Here is a 24,679-nt window from a genome sequence, read left to right on the forward strand (position 1 = left end):
TTACTGCAATTACTTTTGCACGATATTCTAATTATTCGAGTTTCACCTGTAAGTTCAGAAGTGTTTTTTTTTTTTTTACGAGACAGCTTGTATACAAAATATTTATCCCATTGGAAATGTTCATGTTTATTGCCTTAAAACACTGAACAACATCAGAGGTTTTTTTTACACTGAAAGAAACAGTAGAAAGACTCTTTAATGGCAAAGTAAAAACAAACTTCCATGGGGGTGAATACCTGTTGCAGCAATCATATTTTAGTACAAATGAACTCATAGCATAGATGCTTAATAAACATTTATCATACACACACAATATACATCAGATCTGATACAGCGGTGTTCTAATAACCAAAGAAGTCTCTGAAACAATCACAGGAATGTACTTGCTTGGATTTGTAAATCCATGTCAATTGATACAATTATCTTAAAAGTCATGTGTTTATACTTGTTATAATTCCTATTTCAGAATTGTGCTCGTTGTTTCACAGTTCTTCACGGTCACACTTTGTCACAACTGATATCTTGTATAAAGATGCAGAAAAGGAATCAGGTCTGTGAGATACTGAACAGAAAACAGAAAATAGTTACCATGCAGATTGCTGCTCTTTTTTCCCTCTATAGTGCTGACAAATTCCACAGGGTTTTTAAGAAAAAATGGTTAATTGTGGACTAGCTACATTTACATATGCTCCTCTGGAAAAAAAAAAGAAGTTAACGCTCCAATGTCCTTATTAAACTCACACATGCCAAAGGAGTGGTGCAAACTAACCAACCAGTGTCTGTGAATTGTGCATGGAAAACTATAAAAATATTAGGGGAGGTTTAAATGAATGAATTAGGAGAATTACCAATCCACTTTTTTAATCTACTGAATTAGATTAGATTTGTCTGATCTCCAGACAATCATAAAACTTAGAAAAAAGGCAACAAAGATTAAAATTTATTGATATTTAATGAATATGATATCGTACAGACTGGACAAATCTGGGAATTGCACATTTTTAAAATACTTTTGACATGCATGCAGATTTGCCTGGTTTCAGATCACTCCAGTCATTAACCGCAAAAGACGGCCTGTTAGCCCCACCCACTGGCGGGAGTAGGAAACTGCCCGGATTTAAAAAACAGGCAGCGAAGCCTGTTTACATACAAGCGATCCGCCGGCTATAGAGCAGGCGGATCGCTTGTATAAAGTACCGGTGTGTGCGGGCAGATCTCTGCTTCATCAGCTTCTTTTGGGGGTCCCTAGGTGACATTAGGTATCTTGGAGACCCCTGATGTCTCCATAAAGAGGACCCTTCACATCTCTTTGCCATCACAGGGTGGCATCTTAGCCCCCTATGTGATAACAATAAAGTTAAGTACAAAAAAAATAGGAAAATCAAAAACATTTTTTTTTTAAACTCCACACCCATACATACACGCGTGCAAACATGCGTCGGGTGCGCATACGCGTGAAAACGACGATAGTGCCCATTACGCCGCACATGTTAAATATTGCTGCGAACGGCGCAGTGAGAGTATTAATTCTAGAACCATTAATCACTGATCACACTAAACTGATGAGCGGTAAAAGCTTTTAAAGCATCAACAATGGTCAATTTTGGGTATGGTAGTTTTTTGCGATTTTCGAGGGTGCGTGCAATTTTAAGGCTTGACATGTTTGGTTTCTATTTACCTGACGTGACCCCATCTTTTATATTTTACCAAAAAATTGGGTAATAATAAATGTATTATAACAATGTAAAAACAAAATTATTATTTTTTTACCAAATTTTCAGTAATCTTTCCTTTATAGTAAAAAATAAAAACCCCAGTTGTGATTAAATAACACCAAAAGAAAGCTCTATCTGTCCCCAAAAAATGGTACAAAATGTATTTCAGTACAGCGTTGCATGACGGAATAAATGTCAGTCAAAGTACTGCAGCGTTAAATACTGAAAAATGGCCTGGCCAGGAAGGGAGTGTAAACACCTGGTCTTCAAGTGGTTAAAGCACAAATAAAGCCACCTTTCTTTCTTCGGGTGTTATGCAGTCAGGCTACATAACAAGAATAAGCCATTATCTTTTTTTATTATGCGTTTGTGTTCAACTATACCAAGTTGCTATGTGGCAGCAGCAAGCTGGAGAGTTGCTCTGCAGCTCTCACATACAGTGCGCAATCCCACAGCCCTCTTCTCAGTACTCACTCAAGTCATTGCCTGCAGACTCTCTTCTGGATTCTGAGAGGACCCCGGCACTGGACAGCCTACAGGAAGTGTCCATGTCATGCAGGCATTTATGAGGACTCCAAAAGAAGGAACCCTACTCTTGTACATGAAAGTGAAAAGACTAAGGGCCCGAAATGTGTGGGTTTTTTTTTAGGCGAGTAATAGGGGCTTTTTAGGTAGTTTTTTATGCCAGTGATTAGTTAAAGGCTAGCTAGTGTTAAGTGTGCAACCCCTTCCTAACCGATGACGGGATTATTCTGTCACATTTGCTCAGTTAATTAATGGCCGATGATGGGATAATTCTATCATGCAGTACAATGAGCGCTGCTCCATGGAGGGACCAGCACTCATTGAGTTTTGTTATTGATGGGTCCCTCAGGGTCCGAAGCAGACCCTCAACAGCAGATTAGGTGATCACAGAGCCGTGACAGCCACAAGCCGGCAGCAGCTCATTGTGTTGTGCGGCTGTGTGTTACAAACCGATAAAAAGTATCTCTGAGGAGAATACTGTAATCTCCTCAGATATACTATCAAAGCACCTGTAAATTTAAAAAAAAAATAACCCCTTAGTGCCCCCAAGTTTAAAAAAAAATAAAAACATACCACATTCTAAACTAAAATTGGATTTCACTCCTTGCATTTGTGACCTATAACTCCCAAAATAAAATGAAATCCCAGACATATGATATACCCTATAAAATCAGGACAAATAAAATAATTTATTATGAATTTTTCTGCTAGCTACACTAATTATGTACACATTATTATTGTGGCCAAAGCTGTGAAAAATAGGGATGCACTGATATATCGGCCGCCGAAACATATAAGCCGAAAATGGCACTTTTGGTTAAATGCCGCTCGGCTGCCTATCACAGTGCGGCAGAGCGGTGCGGGGGCGGAGACAGCGCTGTCACAGGAGGCTGAGCCCTCCTCTCGCACCACTCACTCCTGTGACAGCGTGTCAGAGAGGAGAGCAGGCTACAAACACTGATCGCTGCGTGTATTGTACATAATTGAGGATACGGTATGGTTAATATATCCTTAATTATGAATCAATGGGAGTGATCTATATCCACTCCTGTTATTTCATAATTGTGGTTATAGTAAACATACTATATTCTCAAGTTATCAATGAACAGGAACACTCATAGACGATTCCTGTTCATTGATAACAGGGGATACAGAAAAAGAGATTGAGAACTCTGTGTTCTCAATCTCTTTTTCTATTTTAAAAGGGAAATATCAGGGGTCTGTTTAGACCCCTAATATTTCCCTGAAGCCCCTAAAAGTAAAGTAAAAGATTAAAATATTTAATAAAAAATGAATACATATAAAAAAAATTAAAAGTTTATAAAAAATAAATAAAAATTAAATATTTAAAAATGTAAATAAAAACATTTTCGGTATCGGTTTGGCCTGACAATTTTTTCTATTTCAGTTTAGTTTAGTTTTTTTAATTTCTATTTCCGTGCACCTCTAGTGAAAAATGTGTTTGTTTTTTTTCATTTTGTTTGCATTTTTTATTTAAAAAAAAGAATTTATATATGCATATGTCACATCAAAATAAAGTCCATTTTGTCCTTTAAAATGGTATATAAATATGTGTAGGTGCAATAAGTGAAGATGACAATTATGGTTAAACAAACGCATAGCAAAAATGGCAAAATTGCTCTGGTCCCAGGACCGAAAATATTTTCTTATCGGGTTAATTGGGAGCATTTACTGCTAATATGAAAAATTAGGCAAAACAGCACTTAAAGCATCTCTATGCAAAACAGTTTTTGTAGTTTTAGATAGAATGGGGAAGGGTTACAACTGTGCAGTTTTTATTGTTGTTTATGTCCCCAATGGGGAGATTCACCACTCTATATGTACTAGAGACTATTGTCACCCCAACAGAAGGTGAGGGGAAATCCAACATTTTAGAATTGTCCACAGAACAAAAGTTGAAGGGAAATTTTTTAATGTGGGCACTTGTTCCAGGGATACCCATCTAAGAGATCAGAGATGTCTACTAACTTCCTGTTGCCTCTCTGGGACAGGAAGTGAAGGGAAATTTCCCCAATGGTGCACAGAACTCAAAAAACAACCAGTCAATGTTTTGTTTTTAAATCTTCCATACTCTATCAAAAATAAAAAGTTACATGCAATTAAAAGAGTGCTTTAAAGGCTAGAAGGGAACATTAGTATTTTCAATTTTTGTAAAAATAAGTTAAATACAGATCTTACCTGCAGTATCAGTTACATCATATTCAGATTTCTTCAATGGTTTGTTTTCCTGAGACTAAAACAAAATTTAAATTAACTAATTGAGTAATTTATCATGTTTAAATAAAAGTATGTTTTCTGTATTTGACTGCATCACCTAAATCAAAGTTCATGGGTTTGAAAATGTGGTAAAATTATTGTTGTTTTAGGTCAGACTTACATAAGCTTCACAGAACTCTATTCTCCCTCCTGTTACTTCCACTTTGAATTTCAGAAAAAATAAATAGGATGTCCCCAGAGGCCTGAAAAATGACCACAGCAGTTGTGAAAAGCAAAATGTACTTGCAATATACACGGCTATGCTAGCTTGCATAAGATGATGAAGCTGTATTCTTCTTTACCTCCATATTGTGCAGAAGAAATATTGTTTATCCTCATTCATCTCAATAGTCATCTGCCATTTCTGTTGAGAAAAAAAATTACATTCAGAGAAGTACAGACTTCTTAATTATGCTTATTTCTTCAGTGTAAGCATTATGCGTATAAGAGATTTTACTTAAATATACAGGTCCATGTTAAATTTAGCATAATACCAATAGTCACATCCATAAATATTAACATTAAAGGAGAACTATGGGGTTAGGGCTTTTCCCCATAGTTCTCCTTAGGGTAACGGGAGGACACAAACTAGCGTCCTCCCATCACCCTAAGCTCAGTATACCGCGAGCTGTAGCTTGCGGTATACTGAGACGCTGCAGCGGATCCCGACAATCATGTCTGGATCCGCCCAGCTGCGTGAGTGACAGCTGGCTCTGCCTATCTAGAGGCAGAGCCAGCTGTACCAGCCCCCTCCCCCGTCCGTTCAGCCAGTCAGTGCTGGAGGATCGGAGCAAGGAGGGGGGAATCCAGCCCCTCCCGTGTCACGGCAGAGAGCCGTGACAGAATCGAGAAGTGAGCGAACGCCGGTATGCGTTCGCTCACTTCCCAATCTACTAAGCCGACCTGTGACAGTCTCATTGTCACAGGTCGGCTAGAACTATGAGGTGAGTGAAAAGCATAGTTCTCCTTTAAGCGTAGCCTGAAGTGGCCGAACACATTTCTAAGGCAACAGTGATGACTTGTGGTGCCAGCAACTGCCTGTGTTAGTCTTCAGACTAGGCTGCAACCAACTAATCGATAATGAGAATAGTTGTCAACTATTCTCATCATCGATTAGTTGGTTGGATCCCCTAGGTCTCTCCTTCACGCTTGGAGGAGGGCACAGCAGGCATCGGGTGGGTGCAATAGCCAGCCTGCTATTGGCTATTGCAATTTTAAATGGCCAATAGCAGGCTGGCTATTGCACCAGCCCACTACCTGCTGTATTTACATTCAGCTGCCGTCTGCAGAATCTTGACACTGGCAGCTGTCATTCCCTGGCTGAAGCTATTCAAGCGCCATGTGCTTACAACACAATTATTAAAATGATAAAAGGTGGGAAAAATTAATTTTTGGTTTCAGCCTGACAAATTGTGCTGCGGGAGGTGCGTTGCAGTGCCATTCATTTCATTGGACCACAAACGCGCCTCCCACCCACAGTGTGATGGCACGCACTGGAACGCACGGTACCGCAATGCCGTGCGATTGCAAAAAATTGTACATGCAGTTTTATTCTGAAGTAAACTTTATGTTTGCAACACTGCATTTGTGTATTTTATTTTAAATTAAGGATGGTATTAAAACAATAATTTATCCGATTAAATCGAAAAAATTATTGTCCAACGAATCGATTATTAAAATAATCATTAATATGACATTTGCCAGAAAATAAGAAACGGGTGAGGCTTAATCTCAATTTGACTAGAATCACAATCATCGATGAGCCCCAGCCTCGCATTCAAGGTTCTCCTACTGGGACCCATGGATTAATCTGAAGAAACATTTTAGGCTAGTTCACTTAAGAGCGCAAATCTAATATTATAGCATTAACGTTGTGTAAAGTTGTGTTCTCAGAATTAGATAAACATTGTTAACTTCTTTCTTGAAACTCCCTTAAAAAGGGACACCACAATGGTCTTGGATTAATTTTATTTTATTCCCTTTGGAATAAATAAAAAAAAGCTAAGAATCTAAATATAAAAAAAGATTTGTTATTTAACTGCCAAAAGCAGGCATATGCCCCCTTTAGGCTCTTAACATACACTATATTGCCAAAAGTATTGGGACGCCTGCCTTTACACGCACATGAACTTTAATGACATCCCAGTCTTAGTCCGTAGGGTTCAATATTGAGTTGGCCCATCCTTTGCCGCTAGAACAGCTTCAACTCTTCTGGGAAGGCTGTCCACAAGGTTTAGGAATGTGTCTATAGGAATGTATGACCATTCTTCCAGAAGCGCATTTGTGAGGTCAGGTACTGATGTTGGACGAGAAGGCCTGGCTCGCAGTCTCCGCACTAATTCATCCCAAAAGGTGTTCTATTGGATTGAGGTCAGGACTCTGTGCAGGCCAGTCAAGTTCCTCCATCCCAAACTCGCTCATCCATGTCTTTATGGACCTTGCTTTGTGCACTGGTGCGCAGTCATGTTGGAAAAGGAAGGGGCATCCCCAAACTGTTTTACACTTGTCACAATGCAGTCAGGCAAGTACGTTCTCCTGGTAACCACCAAACCCATACACGTCCATCGGATTGCCAGACAGAGAAGCGCGATTCATCACTTCAGAGAACACGTCTCCACTTCTCTAGAGTCCAGTGGCAGCGTGCTTTACACCACTGCATCCGACGCTTTGCATTGTACTTGGTGATGTAATGCTCTGATGCAGCTGCTCGGCCATGGAAACCCATTCTATGAAGCTTTACGCACTGTTGTTGTGCCAATCTGAAGGCCACATGAAGTTTGGAGGTCTGTAGCTATTGACTCTGCAGGCAGTTGGTGACTTCTGCGCACTGTGCTCTTCAGCATGCTCTGACCCCACTCTGTCATTTTACATGGCCTACCACTTCGTGGCTGAGTTGCTGTTCCCAGTTGCTTCCACTTTGTTATAATACCACTAACAGTTCACTGTGGAATATTTAGTAGCCAGAAATTTCACAGAACAACTGAATCCAATGATTCGGAGGGGTGTCCCAATACTTTTGGCAATATAGTGCAAATACCTAATGTTAGAACTTACATTTAGCCATGTCTTGCCAACATTTAAACGTGCAATTGACAAAAAAATATTTTTGCCACAATATTGTTCATAAAGGTTGTCATTAAAGAATAAAACTATAGAAGAGCGCACCTGCATAGTGTAGTGGTTCCATTTATTAAGAAATATCAATTTAAAACAAATTGCACTCAGAAGTGTAGACCTGGCAAACCTGGATATCTCCAGCTTGGTGGCTCAGGAATCCAGCCAACTCCAGGAGTCTGGAAAATCCTACCTTCCTCCATACTGGAAGATTCGTACGACGGATGCCAGCCTGATAGGTATGTGAGGAGTCCTAAACACCCTGACAGCTCAAGGTACTTGGACGCAGGAAGACGATAGTCTTGCCATCAACATTCTGGAGCTCCAATGGATTAACTTGTCCCAGATCAGTATTCAGTCAGACATCACCACAGGATTGTACCTTCTTATCCCATGCAGCCAGAATGTTGAGTTGCAACAGTCTGCAGTGGAACTGGGCAACTCTTATGTAGAAGCAGCGAGTCGGACAGCTGCTGGACTGTAGAGTCTAAATCTGGGAGCGGAAGTCTGTCTGCGTATAAAAACTTCAGATTGAGCAGTATCCCGAATGACACCCATAAACACCAAACGATGGGTTGGTTACAGCACTGACTTCTGAAGAATCAGGGTGAAACCAAACTTGGACCCTGATTCTGGACAGTCCGTTGGACATTGTCTGACAGTTTGTGAGAACTGTCCTCTCAACGGAGGGTCCTTTAGGAATTGTACTATGAGAATGCCCTGGGAGCATAAGAGAAATAGCACCTAGTATCTTTATTAATCACTCGGGTGAAGAAGAGGTAGTGTTGATGTGCTGGAATGATGGGGACATGCAAGTATGCATCCTTCATATCTACAGAGGCTACAAAGTGTCCTTGATGAAGGAGACTATGAAAGACCGGGTAGATTCCAAATAAAATTTTTGCACTTGAATGAACACATTGAGTGCCTTTGACTTTTGAGAACAGTGAATAGGTTTGGTCAGACATTTTTAAACCTTTCTGCTTCTGGAACAATGGCAGCATGGAGGGCTGTTAGCCTCTTCGGAGACAGGTGGGAGGACATGAAGTGGAGTGGAGGCAGAGACTGAAACTCTAGCTTTTAACCCCTGGACACCATTACCTTTACCCATACATCTGGGATGTTGTTGGTCCAGGTGTCTATGTGCCCCAAATTTACAAAAACACTGCACTAATACAACGTGATATCATTCCAACTTCTGTGAAAAAAAAAATAGAGTACAAATCCACTTACAGTAATACAAATATTTGTTTGAGACAAAAACTAAATGCCTAACCCTACAGAATAGATTCCACCCATTGATTGATCATCAAAACACAAACTGGATCCCAGATAATCAGATAATTTTTTTTGTGAGACAATTGGGGTCAGCCACCAGGATTGAGAGGGACCAATTATACTAGGGATGTCCCGATGCCACTAGGAGACTGCCAGATGACACCGCTCGGAGCGCCGCCCACCAGAGCAGCAGTGACGCGACGCTCGGCGAGGTAAGTAAGAAGAAAAAAAAAAACATAGCGCAAGCTTCGGCGCTAGGCATCGGGGGATTTTGACAAGTAGAAGTACTTGTCAAAATGCCCTGTATCGGGCCCGATTCCGATGCTAGCATCGGTATCGGGACATCCCTAAACTATACCCAACAGGGGAGCATCGACAAAGGAGTTTTCAAGAGAGGGGGGTAGAAGGGCGGTATGGAAGGAGGGATTTCACAGGAAGAGAGGATGTAGGGGTGGGAGGAAAGTCAAAAAGGAAACATAAATTTTAGGGACAAGAATTTTTAACTTAAGTTGTTATAAGTGGCCTATAATCTGTGCAATTCATTTAAAATCAAACTGAAATCTTTAAAGGGGGAAAAAGTTGAAAAAAAAACTTACAATAATGTGGCTGTATAAATATGCACACCCTTAAACTAATACTTTGTTGAAGCACCTATTTATATTATGACAGCATTCAGTCTTTTGGAGGAGTCTATCAGCATGGCACATCTTGCCTTGAGAATCTTTGTTCACTCTTCCTTGCAAAAGCTAGGTTGTGAGGGCATCTCCTGTGCACAGCCCTCTTTAGGAGCTCAGCGAAGCTGGCCCCCCTTCAATCGGCACAAACAAAAACTCCAGTGTGTTTCTTTAGTGCTATGTTTGTGCTGTTTTGTGCCGCAAAAATTAACATTTGTGCTGCTTTTATTTTAAAGATAATAGCAATTGTTTGTTTCAAGATGATGACATCACCAGCCCCCCTACAACAGCAAAAAGACATGAAACTTGCTGGATGGTTAGTGCTGGTTTGTGCCATTTAAATCTCCATTGTATCTCCTTTCGTTGTCAAGTTAATAAACATTTATTAAGAGGTCACCAAAGGTCACCCAGCCCCCCACCACAGCCAAAAGACACGAAACCGGGCTGGATGGTTAGTGCTACGTTTGTGCCGTTTAAATCTTCATTCTACCTCCTTTTGTTTTTGAGTTATTAACCATTTATTAAAGGTCACCAAAGGTCACGCAGCCCCCCACCACAGCCAAAAGACATGAAACCGGACTGGTTGGTTAGTGCTACGTTTGTGCTGTAAAAATTAACATCTGTGCTGTTTTTTTTTTAAGATGATGAATTGGTGATGTCATCATTTAAAAAAAAAACAATTGCTATTATCTTACAAATAAGAGCAGCACAGATGTTAATTTTTACAGCACAAACGTAGCACTAACCAACCAGTCCGGTTTCGTGTCTTTTGGCTGTGGTGGGTTGCTGGGTGACCTTTCAATAAATGGTTAATAACTCGAAAACGAAAGGAGATAGAATGAAGATTTAAATGGCACAAACCAGCACTAACCATCCAGCCCGGTTTCGTGCCTTTTGGCTGTGGTGGGGGGCTGTGTGACCTTTGATGACCTTTTAATAAATGGTTAATAACTTGACAACGAAAGGAGATACAATGGAGATTTAAACAGCACAAATGTAGCACTAACCATCCAGCAATTTTCACGTATTTTTGCTGTTGTAGGGGGGCTGGTGATGTCATCATCTTGAAACAAACAATTGCTATTATCTTTAAAATAAAAGCAGCACAAAACAGCACAAACATAGCACTAAAGAAACACACTGGAGTTTTTGTTTGTGCCGATTGAAGGGGGGCCAGCTTCGCTGAGCTCTCTTTAGATCCTCCCACATATTTACAATTGGATTCAGGTCTGGGCTCTGGCTGGGCCATTCCAAAACAATGATCATCTTCTGGTGAAGCCTTTCTTTTGTTGACTTGGAGGTATGCTTTGGGTCGTTGTCATGATGAAAAGTGAAATTCCTCATTTTCTTTTTTTAGCATAGGTTTGAAGGTTTTGTGCCAAAATTGACTGATATTTGGAACTGTTCAACTGTCCCTCCACTTGGCACTCCATAAGCCCTAGTTCCAGCTGTAGAAAAACAGCCCCAAAGAATAATGCTGCCACCACCATACTTCACTGTGTGAGCCTTGTGGGTGTGTGCTGGGCACAGCACACTCTTAATTGTTACGACACACAGGGACTTAGATTACAGGGACGTGTCAGACCAACTCTGGGATGTCCTAAATTATATGTTTTGAGTGTGGAGAAGGAGATTTGTTAATAGGGCGTTGGTCTGACTTGTATGTATTTGCATAATCAAAGAAACTCTGATAAGCTTATTACAATAAAGAGGGTTCACTGTCAGCTGTGGTCACTAGAGGAGATTCGTGTGAGGAGGACTATTAAGGAATAGGTGTTGGTTGACACTGCATTTTTTTGTGAAACACTGGAAAAGACATTTGATTTGACACTGAATATTCTTTTTGACCACTTCAAGACCAGGTGTTTAGACCCCTTTCCTGGCCAGGCCATTTTTCAGTATTTAACGCTGCAGTACTTTGACTGACATTTTGTACCATTTTTTTGAGACAGATAGAGCTTTCTTTTGGTGGTATTTAATCACCACTGGGGTTTTTATTTTTTACTATATTAAGGAAAAATTATTGAAGTTTTTTTGGGGGAAAAAAAAAAAGGTATTTTTTTCATTATGTTAGGAAACAATGATTATTACCCATATTTTTGGTAAAATATAAAAGAAAATATAAACTACCATACCCAAAATTGACCATAGGCGACGCTTTAACCCTTTCCCTGCCAAGACCTCCGGAACATTTTTCAATTCAGCTGGCCAAGCCATTTTCGCAATTTTTCCCATTGATTTGATTTTCTGCTGCGTTGCTAGTGTTTGTAAAAGATCCCCCAAACCATATATTTTCTGAAAGCATAGGCCCGGTAGAATAAAAAGATGGTGAAATTGGTAGGCCTTGTGATAATTGCGCGAATGTTTCTCAAATTAATATTACACCGATAAAAATACACAATTCAATTGATAAAACACACTAAAATCAGTATCCGTCCACAAAAATAAATGTTTGCACATTTGAAATATGCGCCTTTTTGCGAAAAGGTAAAAAAATTAAGGTACGCAAAACTGTAAAAAAGCGACTTATGTTAAAAATAGTCGCTGGTGTTTGTGTTGTGGTAAAATGATACAGGCGTATATTTAATTGCAACACAAGGTATCAGAACGCACACGGCAATGCGTCACAAAGCTTTGCCATGCGCTGCCACAGTTAATTTAATGTTTTTTTTTAAAGAAAAAAAATAAATAAAACAAATCATGCACTGAGTTCTAGAAAGCCTGTTCTAACAATGCACTGCAGCGCATGTGCATGGCATACACCAGAATATGTGTATGTTATGTGGGGGGAGGGAGGGGTTGTGCTTTTTTTATATAATTTTAATAATTTAATTTAAAAAAAACATTATTTTAAATTTCTTTTTTTGTTTTGTTTTACTGTTGGAGGGGGCTACGGTGAAATCTCTGGGGTCTAAACAGACCCCTGACATTTCCCTTTTGAAATAGAAAAAGAAATTGAGGACAGAGTCCTCAATTTTTTTTTCTGCAGCCTCAGCACTCAATGAATGGGAAGCACTCAGTACAGAGGCTTCCCATTCATTCAGACACTGCTGATAGTAAGATATTTACTATCATGCAGTTTATGAATGGGGAGAAGCCTCTATAGTGAGTGCTACTCCCTATTCAGAAATTCATGAATGAATAGGAAGTGATGTAAATCACAGCCTGTTCATTCATAACTTGGGACACATAGTACTATGGGGGTTATTCACAAAGCTGCCGGGTGATCCTTCGGCCCCAGGACCCCTTCAGTTCAGTAGAACCGAAGGGCTGCTGTACGGGCTATTCACTTTAGCCCGTACAGCTCCCGAAGTTGCCCGAGTGGCTCAGTCGAGCCGAAGGCATATGCTTCGGCTTGAATGAGCCGAGGTAAAAGCCGAAGCTGGCCAAGCGGCCGGCCGACAACCTGCTACTGACAGCTTGGTGGAGCCATCCGTCATCTCACGGCTGGCTCTGGCCACTTGCATGCAGAGACTGATCAGCGTCCCTGGTTACCCGGTAATCGGAGCGGGGAGGGGGAATCCAGCCCCTTCCCTGTCACAGCAGAGAGCCGTGACAGGATCGAGAGGTGAGCGAACGCCGGTATCTGTTCGCTCACCTCCCGATCTACTGAGCCGACCTGTGACAGTCTCATTGTCACAGGTCGGCTAGAACTATGAGGTGAGTGGAAATCACTCATCACATAGTTCTCCTTTAAAAATTGTTTTTACACAGTGTTGGTTTTTGTGTTGTGATAAAATGATACAGGCGTATATTTAATTACAACACAAGGTATCACAACGCATGGCAATGCGTCACAAAGCTTTGCCATGCGCTGCCACAGTTATGTTTTTTTAAAAGAAAATAAATAAAATCATGCAATGTGATGCGTTCTAACAACGCACTGCAGCCCATGTGCATGGCGTACACCACAAAATGTGTATGTTATGTGGGGGGGAGGGATTGTGCTTTTTATTAGGTTTTTATTTTACAAATTTTTTTATTAGTTTTTTAAACATTTTTGTAATTATTACTATTTATTTATTTTCTGTTGGGGGGGCTGCGGTGAAATATCTGGGGTTTATCTGGGGTCTGCACCCTGGCTTCTTTTCTGCCATGGTCTTCGGGGTCCCCCCCTCTTGTGGGGGACCTGGGATCAGGCAAATTAGATTAGGTTACAGCACGGAGCTCCGTGTGTGCAGTGATACAGGAATGCAGCCTTCCTACACCCCTGGAATAGTATTGAGTTTGCCACACATCTTTATTCCATACTCCTAGAGTCTGACAAATCGACATGTTAGCCATGACAGATGGCAGAACAGGGTCTGCCAGGGAGCTATTGGCCGAATTTCGGCTGGTTTTTTAATGTACCAGCCAAAATTCGCACAGTGTGTGGGGCTGTCGGCTCTCTTTCAGCCGGCATTCCTCGATCAGCTGATCGAAGGAGCCTCCAGGAAAATGGCGATTCCTCGATCGACACGCTGTTTGTGTTGATGAAGGGATTGCGTCAATTATTTTCGTTCAGCCCACGGATTAAATGAAAAAAAAAAATTATAGGTGTATGGCCAGCCTTAGAAAGGGCTTCCAGTTGCTTGTCAGTCTTTTACCCTTTTGCTGCCAAAGCCATTTTTGCACAAAGTAAAAATTGTAAGCTTGAAAATTAATCAGCACACCAGTTTATGAAAACCAAATATTCCATAAAAAATGCATTCAAATTAATTTTAGTGCACACAAACACAATACAATACCCGATTGTTTGGTAAAAGATAAAATATGAGGTTGTATCAAGTAAACAGGTACCCAACATGTCAAGCCTCAAAACAGAAAAAAAATTCAGCAGCCCAAATTGTCCTTAGGTGACGCTTTTAAAGCCCATACAGTATGTTTCCATTCATATGTTCATGCACACGGAGATTAGGGGGGTACATATTTTAGGGGTTTTTTTAACATTTATTTTATTCAGCTCTAATTTTGTAAAACTTTTTGTACACTTGGAGTAGTATTAAACTCTCAACTTTTTTCAAATCAAATCACTTCTACATGCAAAGCTGACAGCTGCTATTGCAGGCAGGAGTGTGTTACGACCCTGGCAGCAAAAGGGTGACAATTTGAGCTGTGCACTTCTTAATAAAGGTCTCCTTAGACAGATATTGCTCGGCAAAGCATACACACACACACTTCAGGCTGATCTATCTGATATGTTAGGAGTCACTGTGGGTGTAGATTTTAGCTTGAACTTATGAGGGAAATTTATCAGAACTGGAGCAGACAATATCTGGAGCAGTTTCCCATAGCAACCAATCAGCTTCTCTCTTCAGTTTATTCACTTAACCACTTGAAGACCATGGTGTTTCACCCCCTTCCTGGCCAGGCCATTTTTCAATATTCAGCACTGCGGTACTTTGACTGACGTTTATTCCGTCAAGCGAAGCTGTACTGAAACGAATTTCATACCATTTTTTGGGGACAGATAGAGCTTTCTTTTGGTGGTATTTATATTTTTATTTTTTACTATATAACAAAAAAAAGTACCCTATATTTTGAAAAAAAAACATGTTTCCCTGTAAAATGTTAGGAAACATTTATTATCACCCCAATTCTTTGGTAAAATATAAAAAAGACGGGGTCTCGTCGGGTAAATAGACACCAAACATGTCAAGCTTTAAAATTGCGCGCGCCCGCAAAATCGCAGAAAACGAGCGCAACCAAAATTGACCATAGGCGACACTTTAAAAGTTTTTACCGCTCATCAGTTTAGTGTTATCAGTGATTGATGGCCCTAGAATTATTGCTCTCACTCTGACGTTCGCGGCGATATGTATCATGTGCGGCATAATGGCGCAATCGTCGTTTTTGTACTTAAGCGCACCCGACGCATGTTTGCGTGTGTATGTAGGGGGGCGGCGGACTTTAAAACATTTTTTTTATTATTATTTGTGAATATTTTTTTTAGCTTCTTTATTTTTTTAGACAACTTTATTGCTATCACATAGGGGACTAAGAAATCCTTTACGTGATAGCCAGTTCACCAAATAGGTCCTCTTTATGGAGACATCAGGGGTTTCCAAGACCTCTGGTGTCACCTAAGGACCCCTAGAGAAGCTGATGAAGCAGAGATCTGCTTCATCAGCTTCTCTCCGGTGTTCCGCACCGGAGAGTGACACTGAATGCAGGAAGTAATGTAATATACATCACTTCCTGCATTCGGGGACAGGAAAAGAGATCAAAGGGAGATCGAGTACTGATCTGCTGCATCGGCCACAGCGGATCACGGGACCGGCAGCGAGGAGACGGCGGGACAGAAGTAAGGGGGAGGGGGGACCCGCAAGCGATCGGGCGTTTCTAGAGACGCCTGATCGCTTGTATGTAAAGAACCATCGCTGGCTGTTTACACGTCACAGTTTTCTCTCCCGTGTGCACGCTAAGCGCCGCACACGAGAGGGGGGAGGGGCAGGACGTCTTAAGACGCCCTCCTGCTCCTAGCAGACTCCCGTCCGGCCATTCATAAACAGCCATGGATGGAAGGTGGTTAAGATTTAAAAATGACAGAGATAAGCTGATTGGTTGCCCAGCTGCTCCAGATTTTGTCTGCTCCAGTTTGGATAAATTCCCCTCAATGAATGCTATAAATGGCTTTTACATCAAAAGAAGAAAAAGCATGGAAAAAGTAAAAGAAGCTTAAAAGTTCCACCTGCTAGATCCAAAGTAGAAAGCCTAATCAAAATTATTTATTTTATATCTTTTAAATAGCCATAATATAGAATACAGATATGTAAAAAAAACACTATGCATGCTCTTTAGAGCTCCTCCCACTGGACCAGCGTGCCGCTGACTCGTCCCTGCTCTCTCCGTGATGTGATGATCGATCACTGGCACACGGACACAGTGAGTGAGGGCGGGGGTAGAGAGAGAAATTCATTAAGCAATTATATATGTATTGTCTGCACTGTATTAGCAGTATATACTCTATATAGAGTACATACTGCCAATACAGTGCAGAGAATACATTTACAATTATACTAACATGAATGTATTAAATGATCTGTATGTAGCCCTGTACTAGGGATCATTTAACCCATTCATGTTAGCAGAGGATCATTGTAAATGTATTGTTGCAGGCACTCTATATGTACATGTAGTATATACTACATATAGAATGCACTGAACAATAGATTTACAATTATCCTCTGCTAATATGAATGGGTTAAATGATCCGTAGTACATGATATGTAGCCCTGTACCCCCTTTTCCACTTACAGAGCTAGGTTATTTTTCTTTTAAATAAATATTAATGTAATTTTATTGGTATCTATCTACCAGTAGCTGCCTCATTTCCCACCCTCGGCTTATATTCGGGTCAATACTTTTTCCCAGTTTTTTTTGGTAAAATTAGGTACCTCGGCTTATATTCGGGACGGCTTATACTCGAGTATATACGGTAGCCCAAATTCATACCTCATTAGTTCCTCCCTGGGCAGCGTAAGTAAATTTGCATGAAAAGCTTCCCTAGAAAAACAAAAAAACAAGGTAAGTTAGAATAGAAACAAGCACCCTGATGACCACATTTCTGTACATCACAACATTTTACACTGTAAATGCCAAGAATAGGAAATTTGTAGGCGTATAACCAAGTGCTTTATTAAGAGCTTGTTCACACCAGTTACAGTGTGTTCCAGAGCAGTTAGCTGCTGGAACGCACTGTATCACATCCTGGCTGCCTCCCTGTGTTCTGGGGTGAGAGGGGGTGTGGCGGTGCATTCAAGTCAATGGCAACGCAGCCGTGCCCCACCAGTGCGATTGCCAGGACCAGAACACGTGGCACAACAATGCCTGCACCTCCTGCCCCAAAACACAGGGAGCCGGCCAGGATGCGATACAGTGCGTTCCAGCAGCACTGGAATGCACTCTAACTGGTTTGACGAAGCCCTTATAAATGTCAAGAACAGGTGCTAATGATCTCTGACAATGGATATGTGAGCAGAGCAACAAGACACAAGGTCATCAAGCACCAGCAATATCTTTCCTACACAAAAATGTTGTGTAGGAAAGTTATTGAAAAGCATACTGCCATGCACAGGTTGTTCTGCAAAACCTATACAAACCTTCAAGGTTGAGGACTTGCAATAAACAACCATGGACACTAAACACAGCAGATGAGAAACTAATCAACACTGGGTCTGCAGAATAGGGTTGGGCTCGATGTTCGAGTCGAGCATGAGTTCAACTCGAACATCGGCAGTTTGTGTGTTCGGCGAACACACAAACTGTCAGGGCGATCGGCGGGCTATTCGAATACATTATACAGCGGCGCAATGCATGCCAAATACCACCAGCTATAGCGGAATACAACAAATCCCAGCAAATGCTGAATACCGCCAGCTATAATGTACTATTGCTGGGATTTGTTATATTCCTCTATAGCTGGTGGTATTCTGTATTGTGCTGTAATGTATTATTGCTGGGATTTGTAGTCCTCTATAGCCGGTGCCATTCTGCATTGATTGCTGTATAATTTTACACTTTCCATTTCACTATATTGCACACCACACTTTTTTTTTTTTACTTCCACCGCTCCAAGCTTTCTCCCGTGATGGACTACAATCTCAATACAAACTAGTAGTCCATCACTGGAGCCATTTTTTTAAATCCGATTAACCGAATAATCAAACTTAATAATCGGCTAACTAATAGATTTTGAAAATAATCATTAGCTGCAGCCCTACACTTTGCCTGACTAAGGGGTCCTGTGAGGCTCCAAAACATTGCAGTCACATGTCATGCTAAAGGAATATGAATAAAGATGACATTCCAAAGCAGAATGATGTGCGGACAACATATCTTCTAGATTGTATACTGTGGAACCATCCACCAGTTGGTCAAGCACACGTTGAATTCTGAGGTATACCTGAAAGGTGTGCAAAGGGGATATTACAAAGACATATTTTGCTGCACTGACCCTGTTCCTGGGGGTGTTTTGCTGCACTGACAACTGACAGCAACAGTTATTTTAGATGCTGCCACTACAAACCCTGGCTCAAAACTGTGCCGTTTGGACAGTTTAAATTTAGGAGAAAATTTTCCCCTTGAAGTAGATTATGACAAACAAGTTCCAGGAACACTTTTCAGCAAAACACTACCCTAAAGATCTGGTTGAGAGAGCAAACCAGAAAGCAAAGAGTCTAGCCGAAAGTAAATGTCTACCCCCTACAAACAGACAGCTGATAAACCCCACCATTATACTCCAAATTCCATAACTCAACACTGAATGATCCAAAGTATTTTTGAAAAACCGTTGCACCCCACACACTTAAGTCTATTTTTCTTCCTCTTCTTCCAAGTACGAACAATCCTCTCTTTGGGCTTGTTCACACCATCTCCAGAGCAGAATGTTTTTTATCTAGACCAAAAATGCATAAACAGTAATTCCAATGGTAAAAATTAGGGTAGTTCACACCATTGTCCAACATGCTGCATTTTTTCTGGTCTGGAACACATAAAAATGCATGCAAGCGCATACAAAAACACACTGAAACAGGCCTAAAACCCAAGTAAAACCCATTGAGACAAAACAAAAAAGCATAAAAAAAACTGTGAATGACTGCGTTTGCAGGAACGCATCCAGATCTGGTCTACAGATGGTGTGAACAAGCCCTAAAACATTTATGTCTTAGAGGGTTATTCACAAAGCTGCTGAAGGCAGCCGAGTGAATATCCCACCCGAAGTAAAGTGAGCCGAACACTGTTCGGCTATTCACGTCAGGCTTGTACGGCTGATTTCAGCCGGACATCGGCTGAAATCAGCCGGACATCGGCTTGCTTCGGCTGCAGTTCGCTCAGCTGAACATACTTTGCATGTTCAGCTGAGCCGAAGTGCAGAAGGATTTCGACTCAGCCGATCCAACATCTGGATCGGCTGAGCAGAAGCTCCGGCAGCTCACTCGCTGCCGTTCACTCTATTCACATAGGGGCTGAACGGCAGTGAGTGAATAGCCAAATGCCGCCGAGCAGCAGTCAGCTCGGCTGTTCTGCTCGGTACCTCCGTGGTACCAAGCAGAATAGGAACTCAATGAAAAAAGTTGAAAAAACAAAAAGGTTTAAAAATTTAAATAACGAATGTAAAAAAAAATTACAAAAAAATAATAAAAAAACTATTGGGAGGGGCTAGCAGTGACAGCTAGCTTCTTCCAACTGTTTGCTATTGGCCGGGACCTGCTAGAGTCTTCTAGCAGGTCCCAGCCAATGAATAACTGGGGGAGCCTGCCACGAAGTCACAGCCGGCTCCGCCCAGTTGTCATTGTTTAATGACAGTTCAGAATCCCCAGGCCACCTGGGGACGCTGATCTGTCATTGCAACTGGGCGGAGCCAGCCATGAGATCATGGCTGGCTCCTCCCAGCTGTCATTTGCGAGGCGTTCATCCAGCTGTTCACCCTGCTTTGGCTGTCACTTTCGCCGAAGCATATGCATATAGCATATAGTGAATAGCCCGAAGCATAAAGTGAATAGCCCGTACAGTTCGACTGAACCGAAGGGCTCCGGCAGCCGAAGGATCCGCTTGGAGCTACGGCTGATCCTTCAGCTAGCTTTGTGAATAACCCCCTTAATTTTCTTGTTTGCCATTTTGAAAAACCATATCTGGGTTTTTTACCCAATCATTTTTGGCATATAAATTTGTAATGGTCTGCATAAGTGGCAGGCGTGTGTCCATTGCCTAAATACATTGGGGGAATTTATCAAAGAGCAATTGCGACAGTTTTAGCCTCTTAGATCAAAAAAATGTATGTGCAAATCTGTCTTTTAACATGTGCCCTTGTTTTGACCAGAGTTTGCACGTGTTTTGCTCCTGTTTTGACCTGAGCTTGCACTACTTTTTCAACTGCACATTTTTTTCCACCTGTTTTGCGGCAGTCTGAAACTGGAGCATCACCTAACAAAACAATCAGAAATTAAGAAGTCCTCATGACCACTTCTTCAAGAAGCGACAGTTAAGCTTTTTGCCTGGCGTTACAAGTCTTCTTTCCTGGAGTCTATTAGGCCTCATTCACACTGCCGTACAATACGCTACGTATATGCGCGTATTGTCCCATATGCAAATAAATGGCTCCATACACATAGCTGCGTATGGAGCCGTATATTTGCGCTGCATAAAGATGCGCAAAAACAGAATCGACCCGGGCAACGTATTTCTGCGTATTTTATGCGTGGGTATACGCACGTACAGTTCATTAAAATTTCTATTACAAATGATGCATTCTGGGATTGCATATAGTGCGCGCATATACACGTATATACGCAATATACAATTTTGCTCTTGCGTTGTGTGTGCATGAGGCCTAAAACCTCATCTATGAACAACATTACACTAGCATCATAAATCTGGTGCAAAGTGCATCAAATATATTCCGTGCAAGTTCAAACACTCGCAATTGCTATGATAAATTCCCCATTGTGCTGGAAGGTGTCACTTTCTCACTTCAGAAAGTTGGCATGTATATACTTGTGTACAGATACAGATGTATGCTCCTGTCCAGGGACGTACATCCATACCTAAATGCAAGAATACTTTTGGAGCAAAATTCGGATCGCACTGGGAGGGACACAGGGGAGAAATTTTATGGGCTGTGAAAAATTATAGAACAAGCACGCTTGCACGTGGTGCCTAACACGCCTCCAACAGCTGAGACCGCATCACTGGGAGGGACGCAGTCCAGCATTCTTATGACATGCAGAAAAATTAGAGACACCCGAGTTGCCCATCCTTGCCCTAGACAAAAACAAGCGTACCCCCACTTCAAGGGTTAAGAATAACTTTTCCCTATGCTTAAGGCCTCATGCACACTAAGTACCAAAACATTGAGTTCAGGTGCATTTAGAGCTCATTTCTAAACGCACTGGGACTCATTTAATGCTTTTCTCTGACTGAATGCACACCTAGGCGTCCAGCAGCATCTAGGTGCATTCAGTCTAGGTCAGTTCACCCAAAATAGAGATTTCTGCATTCCAGGTCCGCCTAGCCAAGTTTTATGCGGCTAAACGTGTGTAAGTGCGCGTAAATGTGTATGAATGCAACTAAGCCCAGCACAGAAAAAAGTGATCTGGGAAGCATAAAGTTGTTTATTCTTACCAGATAACTTCTGTTGGGCTTAAAGTGACTAAAGCCATCCCCCCCCCTCGTGCTAATGTAAGGACTTACCTTAAATGATGCCTCTTAATCCGTTCTTTCCTGTCGTTTTTTGCTGTCCCTCCAGCGCTGGTGAGGGTCTCCGATCCAGCCTGACTCCTCTGTCCTCCTTTCCTCTGACGTCCCACGGAGTCCGTGCGGGTGTCTCTCCTCGTCTCCCGACCGAACATCTAAGGCCTCGTTCACACCTGAACGTTTTGTAGCGCGTTCTACGCTGGACGAACGCTCTACAAAACGCTCAAACATCTAAATCCCATTGTATTCAATGGGTCTGGTTCACACCTTGGCGTATTTCAGCCCGTCCCTAATGCGCTACAAAACGGCCCACGCCTGAAAAGGTACATGTACTACTTTGGGCCGTTTTTGTTGCGCGTTTCCATTGGGATACAGCCAAGTAGCCCTTGGAAACGCGCGTTTGTCGCGCAATTTTTTTTACCGCGAATAGCATATGCAATACGCCTAGGTGTGAACCAGGCGCATGCGCCCGCCCGAGAAATTTTCAGATGTTTGGACGGGAGCGCGTGGCGGAGACACAGGTAAGTATTAACCCTTTCAAAAAGGTTTTTTTTATCGTTTTGCATATATCTACTGCTTGCTAGCAGTAGATATATGCAAATACAAATGAGGATTTAATAACCCTTTAAACACAGCCTGCTAGTATGCATGAGGACTAAAAGGAAACATTTTTTAAATCAACAATACTTCAGGAAAGGAGATCTCCAGTATATGGTAATACCATGATAGAGGAAGTGATGCCACTTTGACATTTGAACCACATACCTACTATGCTTAGTATGCTGTTTGGTGGACATCTTAGGTGATGCAGTTCAAAATGATAGCACAGATTTCCATTAGTGTTTTAACAATGAAAAGATATCTGACCAGAGTCCGGGTGTATGCGTTCTCCACACCGCCTGGCTTAACGTCAAATTCTTCAATAATCGACGTTTCCTCAGCCCGAGCCCCGACAACACAGAGGAGACCGAGCACAGTCCCTACAAGCACGGGCGGCGCCATATTTACTATCAACCGAAAGACAATGTTACCGCTAGGGGGACCCATAAGCCTTTGCCTTGTGTAACTCGTAGTCTGTTTTCGCTATCATTAGGCATAAATATTATTAATTCTTCTTAACACATAATACATTTAAAAAAAAATTTGTAAGTGATACGCGTGTGCAAACATGTAACGTATAGTTTGTGTAGCGTGGAGCTTGAAGGGAATGTTTTGCCGCCACCATTTTTTAGGAGCCCATACTCTGCGGATTGGCGTATACAGAAGGTAAACGTGGAAGTCTGTGATTTGATGTTTAGAAGTATTGCACACTCTGCGCTTTCCTTCCGAGGACTCAGCAATGTGTAACCGGAAAGAGTGGCTGCTCTAATACGTCTAGTATAACCTTCCTCAACCAGGGTGCCTTTAGATTTTTGCTGAGAGAGGGATCTCTAATGTAAAGGGGGGCTTCTGATGTGAAAGAGGGGAACTCTAATGTGAAAGGGGGACCTCTAATGTCAAAGGGGGGGGGAACTCTAATGTAATGTGTGCTTCTGATGTCAAAGAGGGGACTCTGATGTGAAAGGGGGGCTTCTGATGTGAAGGAGGCGACTCTAATGTAAATGGGGGGCTGCTGATGTGAAAGAGGGGACTCTAGTGTAAAAGGGGGCTTCTGATGTGAAAGGGGGGACTCTAATGTAAAAGGGGGGTTTCTGATGGGAAAGGGGGGAACTTCAATGTAAAGGGGGCTTCTGATGTGAAAGGTGAGGCACTCGAATGTACATGGGGGCTTCTGATGTGAGAGGGAAATCTAATGTAATGGGAGCTTCTGATGTGAAAGGGGTGAACTCTGATGTACAGGGGGCCTTCTGGGGTAGAAGGAGATGCACTCTAATGTGAAAGAGGGGACTCTAATGTAAAGGAGGGACTCGAACTATGAGGCTGAGTGATTTTCACTCACCTCATAGTTCTCCTTTAACTACCTCCAGAGAGCCAAGATTTTGGCATTGCATAGGCATTATTAGAGTGGGAGTGATCCACCAATGTGCAATAACAGAGTTGCTAAAAACAAAAATGTGACCTGTATTGCCCTGTACCAAATTAGCTCAAACAACTGAAAACTATTGCCCTATTGTCCTAAACATATCAACAATATAAATCGTGGATCAGGGAATAAATGTATATGTAATTATCCGGGATTAATTAATAACTATCAGGAATGTGGTTAGGATGGAGCCCAATAGCAGGTATACTCATAGACAGAACTGATGATAAGTATAAACGGATAGGCCTCCTGCTAAGGGAATACTGGATGCGCAGTACAAAAGGGAAATACAGAAGCGTGGTCAGACAGTTCCAAAAGTCAGGGCTGGCAGCTTAGGTTCATAAATGTGATTTTGACTCTCTGTGTTCTGTTATTAATTAATCCCAGATAATTACATATACATTGCGATTATTCTCTGATCCACGATTGTTAAGAGGTTTATAGAATGTAACATTTTAAGAATATTTCCTAAATAATTGTAGAAGAATTTGATTATTTTAGAAAATTTGATTAAATGATCTGAAAGTTTTTATAATATGAGATAATGAAATGTTTTATTAACAGGCAGCATTAAACATAGAAATGTGAATATGATGACATCTAGTGGTTAAATGAGATTATAACACTACAGATATGATGATGTCGGGCTGAGAGAATCAATGGAGTTACACAGGAAAGCGAGGGTATGCATGCCAACCATCAGAGGAAGTCTAGTGACAAAACGCATCAGGCGGGGCATATGATCGCTTCCTGTATGACACGCTGCTACGAGGAGAGAGAGGAGCCAGTTTTCACTTCTTTGATTTGTAAGTTTACTTTGTTTTTTCAATAAATCTTTATAAAAATAATATTACACAATGGGAGATTTTAAAATCTTTCTTGCATGAGTATCTCGCTTT

General features: G+C 41.5%; 1 protein-coding gene across 1 annotated transcript; it reads right to left on the minus strand.

The window, feature by feature from the left end:
- Positions 1 to 448: 448 nt before the first annotated feature.
- On the minus strand, positions 449 to 22,769 carry MYDGF (myeloid derived growth factor). The gene is made up of 6 exons (XM_018573367.1): positions 22,625 to 22,769; positions 17,018 to 17,068; positions 4,820 to 4,881; positions 4,639 to 4,720; positions 4,440 to 4,494; positions 449 to 562 (listed from the first exon to the last, which is right to left on the minus strand). The coding sequence occupies exons 1-6, from the start codon at positions 22,757 to 22,759 to the stop codon at positions 483 to 485; spliced, it is 465 nt and encodes a 154-aa protein (XP_018428869.1). The 5' UTR covers positions 22,760 to 22,769; the 3' UTR covers positions 449 to 482.
- Between the last annotated feature and the right edge of the window lie 1,910 nt (positions 22,770 to 24,679).

Source organism: Nanorana parkeri, unplaced genomic scaffold (genome assembly GCF_000935625.1).
Source record: "Nanorana parkeri isolate BGI_ZX_2015 unplaced genomic scaffold, ASM93562v1 scaffold2349, whole genome shotgun sequence".
NCBI lineage: Eukaryota > Metazoa > Chordata > Amphibia > Anura > Dicroglossidae > Nanorana > Nanorana parkeri.